The sequence below is a fragment of the Corticium candelabrum genome, chromosome 3 (assembly GCF_963422355.1).
Source record: "Corticium candelabrum chromosome 3, ooCorCand1.1, whole genome shotgun sequence".
Lineage (NCBI taxonomy): Eukaryota > Metazoa > Porifera > Homoscleromorpha > Homosclerophorida > Plakinidae > Corticium > Corticium candelabrum.
Window position 1 is genome coordinate 4,141,154 of NC_085087.1, and position 19,329 is coordinate 4,160,482.

The 19,329-nt window shown below is 41.0% G+C and overlaps 2 protein-coding genes across 2 annotated transcripts; both read right to left on the minus strand.

The window, feature by feature from the left end:
- Window positions 1-4,857: 4,857 nt before the first annotated feature.
- LOC134177632 (uncharacterized protein K02A2.6-like) lies at window positions 4,858-6,291 on the minus strand. The gene has a single exon (XM_062644407.1). The coding sequence runs from the start codon at window positions 6,289-6,291 to the stop codon at window positions 4,858-4,860; it is 1,434 nt and encodes a 477-aa protein (XP_062500391.1).
- A 165-nt stretch (window positions 6,292-6,456) lies between these two features.
- Window positions 6,457-9,000, minus strand: LOC134177633 (uncharacterized protein K02A2.6-like). The gene has a single exon (XM_062644408.1). The coding sequence runs from the start codon at window positions 8,998-9,000 to the stop codon at window positions 6,457-6,459; it is 2,544 nt and encodes an 847-aa protein (XP_062500392.1).
- Window positions 9,001-19,329: the final 10,329 nt, after the last annotated feature.

Genomic DNA, 19,329 nt, shown 5'->3' on the forward strand with positions numbered 1-19,329 from the left:
CTACAAGAGGAATCAAGAGAAAAGATATGAAAAAGACATTGCATAAGCAGACAGCGACGGAAGTCACTGCAGAGTTTGTTGTGTTCTGTTAGCTGACATCACCGTTTCAGTGGTTAGGTGTGTCTGGGTGGTAACATTTACTTCATCACCAAGGTACGTCAGCTGAACGCCGTAGTGATCAAGCAAAGGCCACGATCCGAGAAAATATTCACTGTCCCATATTCGTTTATATAGTTTGCACATCGTCCGTTTGCATCGACGGTAAGGTCACTAGATTGTTCGGAGCCTGCCTGGTTAAAAAACGATCTGATCTTTGTATCTGGATCTAAAAGAGGCAAATATAGACCCTTGAAGAGAAGGTGACAGTAGGTTTTGATAGACTGCCTGTGCTGTTGCCTTGACAAAAGAATTGGGTTGTCAGAAAGCGAGAATACACCGGCGTAGTAACCGGAGGGGGATGAGGGACGGCAGCCCCTCGCTCACCGTAGGAATTAAAATTTTCTGTGCTACTGACTTTTGCAAATCTGTTTACGGTCTGGTAAGCTAGGTAGATTTTGTTTACTTCCAAGGTACATCCCCACCCCCAACGCCGCTCGTGAACATTGGCCTACTTCAGGAACGTTATCTAGCAACAGCTGCAATTGCTATAAATTAGTTTTCAGATCCACACGTACATTTGTTTGCGAAAGCTGCCACCATCTCTGGGAGATAGCAGAGTGTAGTGTGCAGTTAGAATTTAAGGAGTTCCATCGTTGAAGAGACCTTGGATTACTCGGACAAAGTTGCCAAACGTGTGGCATCCCTGTCGAGCTGCATCTAAGCAAACAATTAATAAACTGCCACTAACAGCAATTACATGTATAGCTAGGGTTGCCCCGTAGCGTTCTGTCATTGTTTGTTTTCGAGAGAATGGAGAAGTTGTGATACAAATGTCAGAACATTTCTGCCATATTTCAAGTAGAGTAGTACAACAGTAAACCCGCATATGTCTCTAAAAAGTAGATACATAATCAACGAAGAAGCACTTGAAGTGTAAACCCTCGGCCGGTATGCACATTGAAGGTAAATTAGTCGCGCTATGACAAAATCGTATGACAGAATGGTATGATGTAGGTAATAAATAAGAAGCATTATTGAAATGGTCACAGGTCAAGCTTGAGGTAAGTCACGTGACTGGCCGCTACCGTGTGCAACGGGTAGCTACGCAGTCCGTCAGCCAACGTCCCGTAGGACCTAGCTTCTATTTTTTACAACCTTCGCTCGTCGGTTCTTTGTACACGTGATTGTTTGTGCAGCTTTTGAGATCGTAACTATAGGCGGTTCTAGGCGTGGCATAGGTACTGTACCAGAGCCAAAACAAAATTAGATGTGGGAACGTTAAAAATGCAGCTAGATTAGCTAGGCGTTGTTTCTAAATGCATGTTACAAATGTAGTTGTTTCCAAATGATGGAACAAGCCAAATGGTACAAGTCGGAGAGCCTCGACGCTAGGCCGGCTGGCAATCTTCGCCTTACGTGATGAAGTAACGGGCGTGATCATTGTTCTGTTTGTTGGTGGGAAACCTAAGTTACAAATGGAGACCAAACAAGCAGCTCACCACCGATTTTCCAGCTCACAATAATGTAAAAGTCTCGTTCTTTGTGCAGCTTCTTTAGGCGTCTTGTTGTTTTTTGCGGCTTCTCTAGCTAGACGTTGCCTACTGTTGTAATGAGGTGAACCCAGAGCCAAAACAAAACATCAATGTGGGAAAACATGCACGTGCACATGTAGATTATCTAGGTCCGTTCGCTCTGACTTTGGATACCGTAAAACAGAAATGAAAAGAGACGCATTAGCGTACTTACAGGTCGGCCGAGCCGCTTTGTCCCACAAACAGACGCTGTCATGGACAATACACGTTCTCCTTCGCAAATTCCCGTCAAACGCCAAATTTCTGTTGAAGACGACACTAGAGATCTTCGCAACAACACCACGGCCGCTCAGCCACGCACACCCAAAATTCAAGCTGGCAGACTGCAGAGCAACTATGCAGAAACACTGTGGAACAAGCAAAATGTTACAAGTCAGGTACAGCTACACACCTCGCCCTGGTTGTTCTTGGGGAAACATACACGTACAATGTATGTGCTAAACCTTTAAGTTAAAAGCAAAGGACTAAACACCATGTACAGGACGGACACCCCATGGCCGAATTCTCGTTAGCAGCTACCAAACGAAGAGAGGTGGAGCCTCATGATGACATCTCATTCGTCTATTGGTCAGTAAGGACACCACTTCTCGTCTATTGGTCGGAATAGCTTCATTTGCATCTCCGCTAACCAACTATATATATGGTCGATGAGTTGTACGGTCGTCGACGACTACTATACCCTCCACACGAAAATCCGGGCCTCGGGTAATGAAAATGGCATAATTAGTGAAGTAAAGCAGACCGGTTGTTTAGGTATTCCTAAAGGAAAGTGCAAGAGTGGAGCTAAGATTTCCCCTGGCGCTTTGACGTTATGAAATAACCGCCGTATCAATGTCAAAACCACAATCGCAAATGGGGTATCTATGCATAATACTCCACGCGTTACTGGTTCCATACACACTGTACGCTTGACAATTTACGGCTTCTTTATTCCACCGCTATATTAATATTGTCTAGTGTACAATACTGTCCTTAGAATTTTATAAAAGTACCAATTAACAGATAAACGAAAAACGCAGAAGGAATCAAAGGAGTCAGCGAGTTTTGCGCTGGCTAAAGCATTATATACGTCTAAAAATTGAGCGGTGCTTGTAAATAATGCATTGCCACTCTCGACCGATCGACGAGGGGGAAAACATTGACACGTGAAGGACAAGTTCATTACGTGCCTCAACCAAAGCAGAAGTGTTAAGACAATTAAAATCAAACGTTTTGCCACAAAACAGATTCATATGCTGGATTGCGTTGTAGCTGTTCGGTATTCTCAATCTCCAATGTAGAGTAAAGACGATTGGCAGTAAGAGTCTCGCTCTGGTGAGCGGTCGCATCAGCAGACACTGCACGTTCGTCAGAAATTTTATAAGTAGAAACAATTTATGCAGATCCAGCTGCAGGAAAGACCGTTGATGTTCTCGTGATGACTTCGCAATCTTTATACGGAGAATGTTTCACCATCCTATTTTTAGTTAAGAGAAACAAATATAATTTTTACAAACTTATCATAAAATATGAAAAACATATTACTTAATTAATTAAAGATGCAGTACTACGAAATACAATCTAGGCTTTAAAATAGTTCTTTACAAGAGAATCCCAATAACGTTAGTTACGCGTCCCATTTTGCCTCTGCTAAAAATGACTGCTTTACAAAGACTTTGAAACCCCTATTTCAAAGTCAACAACAAGGAGTGCCTTTCACATGATGCAATAGGAAACGTTTGTAGTCCCAAATCTAATATGGGAAATTCCCCCACTGGCACAAAAGCTTCAAAGCAAGCTACCTCTCTTTTTTTTTACATCAAAGTAACGAATGATCATTCATAAATAATTTCTGTTACATTCAAGCTAATCGGTATAATTTCGTACCGCCACAAGCTCTTCTTCGAGGAAGGTCCTGATTCTCCACTAGCTCTAAGGGACAACACCATCTAGTATGGGACCGCTGCTAGTTCTCGCTGAACGAAGCGTCTTAATTAATGATGAGTCGGGTATTCAGTCAAGAAGGGCACTTTTCTTCTATCTACAGTGTTGGAGCCAAGTTCGTCGCTTCGCTCTTCTCCTTTGTACAGACTAGGAAAAGGAGCGGGTCGCAAAGTCTAATATGAGACACCCGTATTGTTTGCAGCGAGACAACGTCGCGTTATCTACAATATATTTGACTATCAAACAACAAGACAAAGCTGTTTATTGTTGCTAGTGATTAGTAAAGTCTACAGTACTCAGTTAGAGAGCTTATTCACTGTTGTCTCAACAAAATCATTTTAACATCACTTCTTCAATGTTCTACAGTCAATAACTAAACAGACGTAAGTCTAAGATGATAATTTTAGAATCATAATCTAATGGAGAGCTGAACATGGAGGTATGCCTTGCAATTATCACGTAGTTGAGGTCTTCCCTAATTGTTTCTTGCATGTCTGCAGAAGGTAAGCAGGTATCCTTAGATATTGATTTTGAGGCAAAACCTGAGAAAGGCACAGAAGCACCTGTAATTGACACTACTGCAGCAGCCAATATGAGACTGAAAGTGAGAATATTTGCTCTTGAGAAACAAACTTTGAACTTTGGCAGTGTGATACTTGTAGGTCGTTGTGGCTACCATTCATAAATGTTCTGTCTTAATTAATAATCATGTTATTAAACATGTTAATCTTGTCTTCGTTAATAATCAATTAAATAATTAATTAACTCACATTTAATTGCAACTATTCCTTATTACCAATCTTTCTTGACATTTTACATGTCGTTTTAATTAATTTAATTTAAATTTTTAATCACTCACACATTGCAGGCAATTGCAAATACTGTATCCGTAATAATCATAATACTGTAGTATTTTCAGGCTCTTACCTTCTATCCTTTAGCTGCACATCTGAACAATCTGTTTTATCTACAACAACAACCCGTAAGATATCAGTTAAAGAATTGCAAGAACTCACTACCTTGAGCACAGCAAATACAACGATAACAAACACAAATGATGATTATTATGATAATAAGAGAAAGAACACCTATGCCTGCAATAATTAGCCAGTCGTATAGCTTCTTGTTGTCGTGTATTCACTCAATGTACTATTCAACACACGTTAACGGCCGCTACTCTAACACTGACTCAAACACCGGTTCAGTCATCCTTTATCTACCGCAAAACCCCAGTTCCCGTATGCTAGCAAGCATCTACAAACACAACATTTTCTCCCCCTTCTAATCGAGTTGCATATTCCACCTCAAAATCTTCGAAGCGTTTGGGCCTTGTCCTCACTCGTTTTGGCCTTGTTGTTTCTGTCTCATTTTCATGATCATGGGCAGTGCCTGCATCACTTGCTGCCTCTCCTTCGACTTCGACATTTCCCCCATCGTGTTGATTTCCTATCATGTCTTCTGAGATCTCCTCTTCCCCATCAGTCCAGCTGAGTACTGCAGCTGTATTTGCAACACCAGCTGGCTTCGCCACAGCAATTAATTGGTCAGCATGCCACAGACGTCCATCTTGTAGCAGGTAAGTGTCCTTCCCTACCCTTGACCAGACTTCTACTGGATCGGACAATTGCGACTTCAACTTATGGCCTCTTAGCGGACGCTTTACTCTTACCCAACTTCCGGGAGAAAAGGACGAAGCTCTAGCTCTCCTTTTATGATCTACATATGCCTTCATCGCTGCCTGTTTCCTTGCCACGACCTCGTCCGCATTCTTCAGCTGAAGTGATCCCTTCTTATCTTGCCTAGGAATCATCTGGGATAAGGGCTGCCGAAGCTTTCGGCCCAACATAACTTCTGCTGGTGATTTCCTCGTAAGTGAATGCGCCGTAGACCGGTAATTAAACAATGTGCTTTGCACTGAACTCTCCACTGAACGTCCTTCCAACAACCCTGTCTTCAGGCCTTGTTTAAGCACTTGATTGAATCTTTCGACTCCTCCATTTGCTTTTGGATGATACAGTGGTGTGAGAATATGGCGAATACCCCGTTCTCGTAACCACTGCTGAAACTCATACGACCGGAACTGAGGTCCATTGTCCGTTGTTATCGACTCAGGAAACCCCCACCTAACAATAAGGTCTTCCAAAAACTGCACAACCTCTTGCGTCCGCACTTGTGAGCACAGTCTTACTTCTGGCCACTTTGATCCCAGATCATGAACTACAATAGCGTATCGCTGGTGAGCCATTGCTATTTGAATTTCTCCAAAGATATCTACCTGAAGTCGTTGCCACGGTACCGCTGTCCAAGGAGTAGGTTGTAATGGAGCATGTACAGGTTGGCGAGACTTCCCGCTGACAAGGCAGGGCTCACAATCTCTCACCATTTGCTCAATTTGGCGGTCAATCCCAGGCCACCAGGCAAACTCTCGGCATCTCTGTTTCATACGAACAACCCCCAAGTGACCCTCATGAGCTAGCTGTAGCACCCGTTTCTGCAGCAACCTTGGTACGACTATTCGATTCCCTCTCATCAGACAACTCGACTTTCCACCCACAGGTTCCAACTCGTGTCGAACATTCCAAAAAGGACGGAACTCTCCTTTGACATCGTGCCATCCTTCCCGGATGCACCTTAAAACCGTTTGGATTTCTGCATCTGCACCTGACTCCCTTTCCATTTCATCCAAGGGTACCCCCGGGCTCCATGTGCTCAACAATAATATACATTCTTCCACATCATCAGAGTCCCATGCTGAATTCTCAGCTGGAGCTGGTGACCTCGACAGTAGATCAGCAACTTGATTGGAATGACCAGGTCGATATTCCACGCGGAATGTATACTTTTACAGCCGTTCTGTCCACCGGTGTAATCGCAATGGCCTTTGACCTGTTCCTGACGCAGATAGCAGTGATACCAAGGCTTGGTGATCGGTACGAAGTACAAACGGTCGTCCAAACAAAAATACATGCCACTTCTCACACGCCCACACACAGGCCAATGCCTCCCGTTCTCCCACAGCATATTTCTGCTCTGCTGGTGACAACGCACGGGACGCATATGCCACAGGACGTTCCTGTCCATCTTGTATTTGAGACAATACTGCCCCAATAGCTACTCCAGAAGCGTCACACGACACAAAGGTGTCCGCTGTGGATGAAAAGTGGGCAAGAACTGGTGCTGATGTGACAAGCTGTTTCAATTTGTCAAATGCCGTTTGACATTCAGTGGACCATTCCCAATGGGCATCCTTCCGTAATAAGCACCGCAAAGGAGAAGAGATATCAGCATAGCCCTGCACGAACCGGAGGTAGTAATTTGTCATACCGAGGAATGAATTTAGTTCTGTCACTGATGTCGGTTCTTGCAGTCTTTCAACTGCTTCTATGTTAGATGTTAGAGGACGAATACCACTCGCCGAAATACTGTGTCCCACAAATGATATTTCCTTAACTGCAAAAGTGCACTTGTCCACATTTAGTGTCAAATTGTGATGTTGTAGTCGTTGAAACACATCATTCAGTCTCTTATTGTGACTTGGTCGATCTGGCCCATGAACGACAATATCGTCCATGTAGACAGCAACTCCTGGTATTCCGGCTACGACCGTAACCATGACTTTCTGGAAGGCACTTGGGGCCGATGCCAAACCGAATGGCATTCTCTTGAACTGGTAAGTCCCCTTATGTGTTACAAATGCTGTAATAAAGCGACTTTCCTCTGCCAAAGGTATTTGCAAGTACCCCTGGTTTAAGTCCAGCTTCGAAAATACTGTAGATCCATAAAACTCTGCTGCTATGTCTTCCATTGTTGGAAGTGGATGCTTGCCAGGTATGATTGCCTGATTGGCTCTTCGAAGGTCTACGCAGAGTCTAATTGCCCCTGATTTCTTCCATACAACTACTAAATTTGAGATCCATGGGGATGAATCCACTTTTTCAATGATATCCAAACTCTCCCAACGATCCAACTCCTCTGCCACCCTCTCTCGTAGAGCCAGTGGCAATCTCCTAAGTGGCTGCATAATCGGTGGTACGGTGGTGTTCACTAACGGGCAATGAACAAAGTGATTGGCTTTCCCCAATCCACTGAACACCCTAGGCCATCTCCGACTCCAACCTCCCTTAGTAACTCCATCGTTGAGCAAGTCAACCGCTTGTACATTATGACTGCCTAGTTCTTCTGGATCCCAACAAATTTGAAATCCCAGGGCATCAAACAAGTCGAGACCTAGTATGTCTGTCCCCTTGTCTGTAATATAGAATGGAAACTCTGCTAATTGACATCTCCGGTATCGGACTGGTAGCTTTGCCTTTCCCAACACCTTTATTGGCGATCCTGCATAACCAACTAGCTTTCGATTTGCTGGTTCCAGCTTACTCCAAGAAAACCATCGATCATATGACCTTTTTGACAGCACTGAAACCTTCGCCCCCAAGTCAATAACAAGTGAAAAACTGACACCAGCCAACTCGCAAACGCATTGGCGATACTCGAGTGTACTGGACTGACCACCAACAACATTGATTCGAACGGTCTCCAACTCTACCCCTTGCTCATTGCCACAATCAACTTCCTGGATCTGTGACTGTTTCTTTGACCTACAGCAACGTGCGTAGTGTCCTATTCTCCCACATTTTCTACAGGTCTGTGTTGATGCTGGGCATGTTGAACCCTTGTGAACCGAGAACCCACAGTTACCACATTTGCCGTCTCCTCTGCTACTCCAGCCGCTTTTACCTGGCCGTGTCTGTACTTGACGAATCCCACGTGACTCCTGTGCCAATTGACCCAAAGCTGTATTAGTTAAACCTCCTGGCACTGCATCCATTACGCTACCTGACACTGTCGCAATAGCTGCTGAATCCCTAGCCGCCTCTTCCATCCGTGATGCCAGTACAATTGCTTTGTCTAGAGGAAGATCTTCATCTTCTTCCAACAAGCGGTCTCTCACTTTACCACAAACCGTCTTTTCTATAAGTTGATCCCTAATCATTTCGTCATGCAACGGTCCAAACTTGCAAGTGGCTGCTAGCTGTCTCAGAGCAAACACATATTGCTTCACGGACTCTCCTTGATGTTGCTTTCTTTGTCGGAATTTGAATCTCTCGACCATAGAATTGAGTCTCGGTCCGAACAACGTCGCACACACATCACGTAACTGAACGTATGATTCCGTCTCTGTCTCCGTCGAAAGTATCCGCTGCCCTTCCAGTCCTAAGCAATGAGTCAAAAGGGCGCGTAGTCGAGGCTTGTTGTCTGCTTCGTCTTTGATTGCCGCGGCTGCCACGTAGGTGTCAAAAGCGGACAACCAATGCTTCCATGGCACCGCCGGTTCCCCCGGGTGTGGAAGGAAAGGAGGAGGCGGGTGAATGCCTGAAATCGCCATCCTCGTCGCCAATATTGTCGTGTATTCACTCAATGTACTATTCAACACACGTTAACGGCCGCTACTCTAACACTGACTCAAACACCGGTTCAGTCATCCTTTATCTACCGCAAAACCCCAGTTCCCGTATGCTAGCAAGCATCTACAAACACAACACTTGTCAAAACCAAATATTGTATCCTTGTTTCTCTCTGGGTGTAATGATGTTGAAGAAGAAATGTTTGCTTGAGGTCTTCTGGTAACAGCCCTGTCGGTAGTGGGCGTTGGCTTTTGAGATGCTGCAGTTGTCATGATGGCTAAACACAAGTGCTACCTACCACTCAGCTCAAATTGCTGCTTCTACTCCGTTACCTGCAGCTGGTGCAACAAAGATGATCCTCTCTTGACGCTCACCTGAAGCTTCAGCACGACAAGTAAAATTTCCTGTTGTTCTTACTGTGATTGATAATTGCTGAGACTAACTTCCATCCGAAAGATCATTTCTAACATCAGAATGTCTTTGTGAAATAGATGATCCAATCCCTGCCATCCATGTTATGCTTGGATAATTCAGGTAAGCTCTTGCCACACAAGCAAGTAGCTCTGTACCATCTCCACCAAGATTAGCATCTTGTGTAGTAGATAATATAGAGACACGAGCAATCACTTCTATCTGCTTGTTCTCCTGTGTATTAGGAATCGAACAGATGTAACGTCCAACGCGATTCACGTTAATTGTTGAGCGAAGTGCATTAGCACCGTCATTACTAACAGTAAAGTCGTCAGAATGTGCAATAGCTGATCCAGATAAATTTGTCCACTCTACACGTGGCTTGTCAGGATATTGTCTTGCATTACATAATATATTTACACTCATATTATAAGTAAGGTTGACTGGAGATGTGGAGGAGCTAGTGATAGTAGGAGCAGCTACAAACATAACCCCAACACAACTACAGTAAAGCACCACTCATCCCAACCGGCTGAACCCAGAGGACAGTAAGCTAGAATGTTCAAAATGTGATTTGTTCAGATAACCGATAGAAACTGTTATGACTATACATGCCCACAATTATCAAGACAAGTCTTAGTCTGATTGCAAAAGTTGTCTCCGTTTTCAGCCCTCTTACGAACAAATTCTCTGATTTGTGTTGTAGACGGTAACATAAATCTTGTAATTGTGATTATGTAAAATTGCTGTATGCTCACATAAATATTGGCTTAGGCGTACGCACGAGCCATTCATCTACCTGGCACTATTAGTAAATAGAATGTGGATAAATGGTGCTCTAATGTACTTATCATAAACATCATAAAATACATCAGTGAGTGGCCTTACCAGCAACAGCAATTACATATTCTCTTGTAATTGTACCAAGACCATTGACAACAGTACACACATAATGTCCTCCATCTCGAATCTCAACATTTAAAATATTTAGCTTGGGTGATTTGTTAACGTAGGGCAAACTGTTTCAATTTCGTTGCCATGTAACGTTTAGACTTGGTCGACCGGTGTGTTCACAGTCTAGCTCCACATTCCCAAATTCAGCAACACCTCGATTCAACTGGTCAGCAGCAACATGTCTTGCAAACCTAGGCTCAGCTGCATAATGACAGCATTGCAATGACAAATCAAGTCACTTTCTATACAAACTATATTTTAGTATTTCCTCTCACCATTTACAACAAAAGTTCTTTCATCTGAGTATTCACACAGATAACATTTATAATTACCAGGAGATGAAACAGTCAGTACAGAAATAACACAGGCTGGATTACTTGAATGTTGACTGTTCTGAACTGTTGTTTCTAACATTTGCTCTCTACTCCATTGAATGGGTGGGACACAAGGATATGAGCAAGCCACACATGTCAGCAGTTGAGATGTGTTACTAGCTGTAAGAACAATTGCTGGAGACATACTAACAGATTTTGGAGATGAGATGAATGAATTTAGTACAAAAATTGAAATGTTAGACCAAAACTCTTAATTAAAGTTTACAATGGTTCCAATCATGTGTTTACATCTTATTTCCTCAACTTCAGTTACGTTTTGTCCATCAATTTCAAAACTATAATTTCCACTTTATGTTACATTCACATTCAGTTGCACAGTGTAAGCATCTTGTGGCGGTTTTGTGATGACATCGCTGGATATTGCAAGTTGATTTCTCAAAGAATATTTCGCCAGTAATGTGGGTGAGTCAGGAAAACAACGAGCCACCCCAGACAAACCAACAGTCTGCTGTTGTAGTGGATTGACAACAGACGATGATGAAGAAGAAATATCACTCAAGCATACTGCTGATAATTTAAGTGAGCAAGGAACTGCAAACAAACAATTACAATCTAAAGATTTTGTCTACAAAAAGCAATTTCAAATAAACCTTCAACTTTAACAGTCACTCTGTCATCATGCCTCCCACATGTGTTATTAACTACACACTGAAATGTACCATTGTGTCTTACGGCTGCTGTCAATGTGACAATTTTCATGTTCATCCAGTTTCTCTGTTCAATTCCATTCTCAAACCAAAAAGTATTAGGAGATGGAAGACCCCTTGTAGAACAAGTCAAAATTAAGTCATCGTTCTCTTGGACGGGACCATTAGCAGGCATAACAGAAAACTTGGCAGTAGGTGGAACTATAACACAAAGATAGTCTCGCACTATAAAATATCATACAGTATCTTCATCTCAACCTATACCTCCAATGTCAACTCTACACGTTTCACTTACTGTTTTGTGTCTATTAGTAGCACTGCATATGTAATTCCCAGCATCATTTTGCAAAACAGAACTCAAGGTGATAATAGAAATACTTGTTAACAAGGGAGATGAGTGTTTTCCACTTATCATAACATAAGGTATGGTAGACCAAATGCTGAGCAGCTCAATCTTTGATTTATTCCAACACACACATAAATTGTACCTCCAGTATAACAAAATGATTCAATTTTATGTGCAGCTAGTAACAAAATAGTAAACAGATCGACAATGACACAAATGAGTAATGTATAAACCTTGAACATTCACAGAAACTGATTCACTTATACTTTTTCCCACTCCATTGTCAACATTACATTGATAAACTCCACCCTCAGAAAATTGTTTCGCTGTCAGAGAGTGTACAAGTGTCTTGCAAGTACCAGTAGTTACTACTATATTATCCTTTCTCCATGTAATATTTGGAATAGCATAGACATCATCTTCAATACTGCAATGCAAAGCAAAATCCTCTCCAACTAATATTGTCTGGTTAGGAGACAGAAATGTGTCTGTAAACACAGGAGCAGCTAGAAACAAAGTGCAATGTAAACAATGCTAAGAGAAACACTCGATTAGAATTCACTAAACAAAATGTAAATTTCACATCCAGCTGTCAAACTTTAAGAAATTACCTTTTACTTCCAGTCTGGCAGTAGCACTTATATTAGTTGTAGGTGGTGCTGTTGATGCTATGCACGTGTAGTTTTCTGTATCTAGTGCAGCTGGATTTGCGAGATACAGAATAGCTCTATTCGTCCTTGCCACGAGACTGGAGATGACAATGTGCTTTCCATTTCCACTCCATCCCAAAGGTAAGAGAGTACCGTTAGGCAAACTAAACTGCACGTCAAGAGTTGATGATGAAGGAAAATTGACGTCAGTTTCTTCAGCATTGCAACTTAATGTTGTAAGCGTTACTGACACATCTTTAACAAAGACGTGTCAGTAACAAAGTTAGCAGGTGTAAATCCTGGAAGTCCTGTGAACCTCAATGCAGCATCTAAACAAAAATATCATAAAACTTAAGTTATGAACATGATGAGTCAACTGTTTAACATTTCTTAATGTTTTTTTTTATAAAATCTAACAACCAGTATAATCTTTATTACCAATAGAAATTAATGCAATAACAAACTTGTACAATTATGCCAATACGATCTCTTGACTAAATAACCTATTTGCACCAATTAACTCAGTTTATATTCTTAATCTCTTCTCAAAATGCTAAAAATAGCAGAAACTTTTCTTCCTAGGTGGGTTTCCATTCACTCTACCATGCTGTAATATATAGGCAGCAAATCGAATTCAGCAGAAAACTCTTTAATAAACTATAACACCAACATATATTTGTGCTATTTTATTTACTTCACTTTGTTTTGAAAATCAATACCATATTCTCCCCTAAAAGAAAAGCCTAAACATTTTAATTATAATACATAATTAACAGTACAATTAAAGTTAGTACGCCTTGGCATTTCATTTGAATTCCCGTTACTGTACAGCCGTGTTTACTGCAAAAGTCGGTTTCCATGCAACATATATCTAGTGCGTTTGTGATGTATATCGTTGAAAAACGTTTGACAGGAATGCAGGGGCACGACATTCTAAGGGCGTGACAGCATTTCATACAACTCTCATGCAACACTGATTACGTGCTGTATAGCAAATCAACGCACGTGTCTATACGTACGCATGCGTTCAGATGATTGCAAAGAGACTTACGTGACGGTCGGCAAAGTAGTGAAGCAAGTATTGCGACTAGCGGTAGCAAGACCATATCCACAGTCTCACAAACAAACTGACTCTCGAAACAATTCAGACGATCGAAAATGCGCTTTTGGAGAGTTGGCCCGGATAACCTCGAAAAGTTGCAGTATTTAGGCACGTGAGCAACTGGTTAATTCCCGTATAATTGACTTTGGGTGGCAATTGCGCAGAAGTTTGGTTTAGCTCGTTTAGACTACTCGTCACTAACTGCCATAAGTCACTTTTAATAATTATTTTTAGCGTCAAAACGTTACAAGGTGTTACTTTTGTCGTCACCAAAATGTCATCAACATCACGAAATTGATTACTAATAGATTATTTTAACTAATTGGTTTGGACACACACAGTCGTAAACTAATTTCTATAACCGTGATGCCTTCAACATAATTGTCACCGGTAGTGTGATAACGTCATTATGACATTTTAGTATCGGTTTGATTATATAATCTAAACTTCTAGTTTGTGACATACCATTGTTACAAAATTCTTCTACTTCTAGTTGTCGGCAGTAACTAACAACGAGCAGATCTAAAAATCCGTAAAAGTTTGAATGTGAGTTTTTTATAAATTGGCATTTTCCAAACAGTAAAACGAAATACAACAAGATCAGTCAACATCGTCTCTGCCTTCACTAAACAGAAATGTTATTGACATCATTGTCGTCAGCTTTATCGGCTTTGTTAGTTCTCGACTACGTATACTTTTTCACAAACTTGGAAGTGGTGGTTTACTAAGCAATTTTTCGCGCCTCTCCGTGATAAAGAGACTCGTTGCTCGTGGATTCTGTAGGGATCTTCTTGTCGACATAATTCTATAGTATGTCTTTTTGATATCGTTCAAGGATAACGGCACAAGATATATTTTTTAGGTAGCATCTAGAGCTTTCAGAATCTAGAAAACTAATGTCATCAGTTCAGGATAATCTACGTCAAAAGGTCCAAACTCTGAGCAAGTTGCTGGACACTTTCGAGATTTAGGTAACTTGTGATTCTTGTTTAGGATGTAGTAGTTGGTTGTCTCTTGATTTCTCAAAGGTTTTCTCAAGCTTCTCGATAACTAACACGCAGATGATTAACTGCTGGAAGCGATCGATATAGCCGAAAGATAAAAATTATATAATGGCAAGAGAATGGTTTAGAAGTCTTATCGGGTAACTATAGTTTTTTAGGGATCCAGTGTGGCTGGAGGACTGCTAGCGTCTAAAGCTTTTCCTAGCGTGTCTTTCCAGTACACAATGAACTATCTCCTTAGCCATTAAGACTATTAATTTTTTTTTTGTTTTGGGTGAGGTTAAAGTGCAGTGCCGTACCCAAGCATGTTTCTAGGTTGCCCAGAAACCTAAATAAGATGGGCGTCACTTTACTGTTAACGCGAGAGATAATGAGCGCAAATGCTAAAGATACTTTTGTGAACAGTAACTAAAAACTCTAGCCATATTCGTCACAAGTCTAACTCTAGCCCTTACCACTTTAACCCTAAGAAAATTGTTAGATCATCGATGCTATGCAATAGCAACATAACTTGGCGTACGTGTACGTAAAGACATCGACTTACATGACGGTCGGCAAATTAGTGAAGTAAGTGTTGCTACTAGCGGTAGCAATATCATAACCCAAGACTCACAAACTCGAAACACGTGAGATTTTCGACGATAAGTACAACTAGAGAGTAACCTCACATAGCACAGTGAGTCAGTGTCCCACTTCCAGTTTTTATCCGCGAAGTAATCTAATCTAGTTAATTCCCGTATAATTAACGATGGCAATCGCACAAAGTTTGATCTGCCTCATCTAGACAACTTGTCACTTACTTAATTTCTTGTAGGTAATTTTACTGTCAAAACGTCACAAGGTGTTACCTTTGCCGTCACCAAAATGTCATGGAAAATATAAACTTGATTACTAATTAGTTTCCAGCTACCTTCGAAGAATCATTACAGTGGCCATGCACAGTCTAAACCTAAACTAATTTCTATACACGTAGATGCCTTCAACATAATTTTCACAGCGTTTGATGACTTATTATGACATTTTTTATCCTTTTTGGTTATTCTAGACTTCTTGTTCGTGACGTACACCATCGTCACTAATTTTTCTTTCACTTCCAGCTGTCGACAGTCGTGCTATGTAGCAACAAGCAGGTCGATGTTAGCCAAAAAATTAAGATTCGTACTAAATTGGAAATTTGAGATTTCTATAATTGGAATTTTCGAAACGTTACAATGATCTAAGTACAACACATGCAACACCACCAGTCTAATGCCATGCAGTAAACAGAAGTGTCATCGATATCAATGTTGTCAGCTTTACCAGCATTGTCGTCATCTCGGCTATACCTTCTTTGCAACCTTGGGAGTGGTGGTGTACGCAACTCGTCGCCTCTCCGTGAAGAAGAGATTCGTTGCTCGTAGATTCTTGAGCAATCTTCTTGTCGTTGTGGTACGCAAAGGACTCGCATAAATGTTCTAACAAAGGATATTATAGAAGAACTATTGTCGTTCCGTATCTTGATCACTTCTTTGGTCAAAGATAGTAGGTAACTGTTAGACTCAAATGCTATGATTTCTTTTATTAGTGCAAATGCTCAGCGAAATATTTTATGAAACGCAGGAAAACTTTGTGTTTGACTAAGCCTTCCTCTAGCAGCTAAGATATGTGTACAGACCCTTTGGAAACGACCAACGAAAGAGCTTGGACCGTTTTCTAACAGACGAATCTTTGTGCCTAATAGAGTCCTGCGACTTTGAACGAGGAGCTGGTATGTTAGAACGTTCAATGGTAGGCTTTTTGAAATTTAGCACCTGTCGCAGCAAGCTCTAGCAGTCGGCACAGATAAACGGTATTTTCCAATAGTTACGTAAATACCCTTTTGAGAATTACATACAAACAGTAACTACTAGTTGTGAGCAGAGCATCAGTGGGCTGCGACGACTTGACACTTACCAATATTCAAAACTGAACCGAAAAGACGTAACGGTCTCGCCTAACTACACTTCACTACGACAGTAGACTACGATCAATTCATCCATGATTTTGCTAGAAAACATCCCCGAAGGATAGAATTTATCCGTATACTAGACTCAGATGGCTAATTGGCAAGTTTAAAGTAGTGTGTGTAGTAACGTTTCATAACTACCGAGATTAGGTAAGATCATTTTGTGCTTATATTAATTTTATTTTATTGATATTAATCGTGCTCCCCATCTTGAGGCTCTGGATCCGCGCCTGACTTACTACGAGCAAGAACACTTCTAAGCTTTATATGTTTCTTTTGATTGTCGTTTGGGATGTGGTAGTTGGTTGTCTCTTAAACTTTTTCTCATGCTTTGCGATATTCTCATCAAACACGCAGATGCTTACGTTAATTTAATTAGTTGCTGGAGGTGAGGCGATAGAAAGTGTCAATATCGCCAAAATGTAAAAACTATAATGGCAAGAGACTGGCTGTTAGGTATTATCGGGTAATTAGAGTTTTTCAAAAGGCTGCGGTGTGGCTGGAGGACTGGTAGCGTTTACCTTTTAAGCTTTTCGTGTAACGTGTCTTTCCTGTACACAATGGACAATCTCCTTATACGTAGTCATTAACTTCAAGTCTGGCAGCCATTAACACGCTGATTACTTTGAGTGGTTACAACGTATCCAGGCATGTTTTCAGGTTGCCTGAAAACCCCATGAGATGGGCGTCACTTTACTATTAATGCGAGTAATTATTAGCACGAGTGTTAAAGAATCCATATTTTGAAACAGTTTAAATCAAAACTCTAGCCCTAATCCTCATAAGCTTAACACTAACACAACTATATTCCTAACACACACTTACCCCTAACCCTTACAACATTAACTAAGCCTAAGAAGATTGTTAGATAATCGATTCTATGCACTAGCGACACGCTTGAATTAGCTAAGAATGGTAAGTGAATGGTAACCAAACCGTGTAATGTCATTAGTATTAATTTTTATTATAGTCATTAGAAAATCTTGGGCAAGGGCTTGGAGTGATATAGCACAAAGAATATGTGAGCAATTACTATGTCGAAATTTCAGAAAGTGATCCTTGTCTCTGCTATTCGCGATAGCTTACACATCAACAGCCTGCATGCATCAACGCTAAGATCACTAGGCTTTTCGGAGCTTGATTAGTCAGGGAAAGATCTGATCCTTCTATCTGGATATGCAAATGCAAATCGCCTCTTGAAAATAAGGTGACAAAAGATTTTGACACTATATTTTTAGATCCGCACCTGTTTGAGAAAGATGCCACCAACTCTTGGAGATGACAGCGTGTAGTGTGCAGTAAGTTAAGGAGGTCCATCGTTGAAGAGACGTTGGATTACTCGAGGAAAAGTTGCCAAACGTGTGTTATCTTGTCGAGCTAGATCTAAACAAACAATTAATGAATAATTATTGCATTAACGGCAATTTTAAGCTTGACCAACAAATGTTCTGTCATTGATTCTTCTCGAGTACATGGAGATGTTATATTACGATTTCCAGAACATTTCTGCCATATTTTAAGTATATATAGAGTGTACGGTAGTAGTATACACCAGCAACCCCTACGTGTCAATAGTATGGTCAATCCAATGACATATAGAGAAGTATAAGACAGACCGGTTGTCTAAGGTATTCCTATAGGGGAGTAAAACAATAAGTAGTGTGGAGCTAAGATCTTCCTTGGCGCTTTAATTGACGTTATCGTGAAATAACCGTCGTATCAATGTTGGGGCTATCGTAACAAAGCGCAGTCGCAAATTGGGTATCCAATAATCCATAGTCCTCCACGCGTTACTGTATGGTCCCATACATAAAGTACGCTTGACTAGAGAGCTCGTTTATTCCATCGTTATATTGCTTAGTGTACAATACTATCCTTATATATCGTATTTATGAAAGAAAAACAGATGAATGAAAAACGCAGAAGAAATCAATGAAGTCTATTTTTGTGCTGTCTAAAGCATTCATTTTCGCGGTACTAAAAATCAGCGTCGCTTGTAAATGCATTGCTACTCTGGACCGAAGAAATGACACGTGCAGCGCCACAAGCGTATCCGTGTCTTATACAGTTTAAATGTAAAAAACAAACTTGTCGTCACAAAACAGATTCACATGCTGGATTGCGTTGTAGCTGTTCGGTATTCTCACTCTCAATTGTAGAGTAAAGACGATTGGCAGTAAGAGTCTCGCCTTGGTGATCGGCCTCATGAGCAGACACTGCACGTTCGTCAGGAATTCGTAAGTAGAAACGATTGGTGCAGATCCAACAGCAGGAACGGACGTTGTTGCTCTCGTGATGACTACGTAATCGTTAGACGGAGGACGTTTCTCTTTCCTAATATAAGTAAACGAAACAAATATAATTTTTTACCAACATACAATATGAAAAACCTATTACCTAAATTTCTTTGTGGCAACTAAGTAGGTAAGTACAGCAGTTGCTACATTTGAGCACAAGCACACCGCAATGATAATTCCAGTAACAGTAGCAGCTGAGAGAGTGACAGGACAAGAATCGCTGCCAGAAGAATGAAAGGTAGAAACATTGCACATAGTTAGACAAATTTCTGTATTGATGGAGGGCACTTTAGAAGCTGCAAGTACAAATTAATATTATTAAGCCACATTGATAAGTACATGCACAGCAATCAATGAAAATTTACAAAGTGCCATTGACGTAATTTTTGTAGTTGATTGTGGTGTACTTGTAACACGGATAGCAATAGCTAAAGGTTCAATCTGCAAACATTCAACTTTGCTTAATTTAAAAGTATATAAAGTACCTGGTGCAACAGAGATGATCCTCTCTTGACGTTCA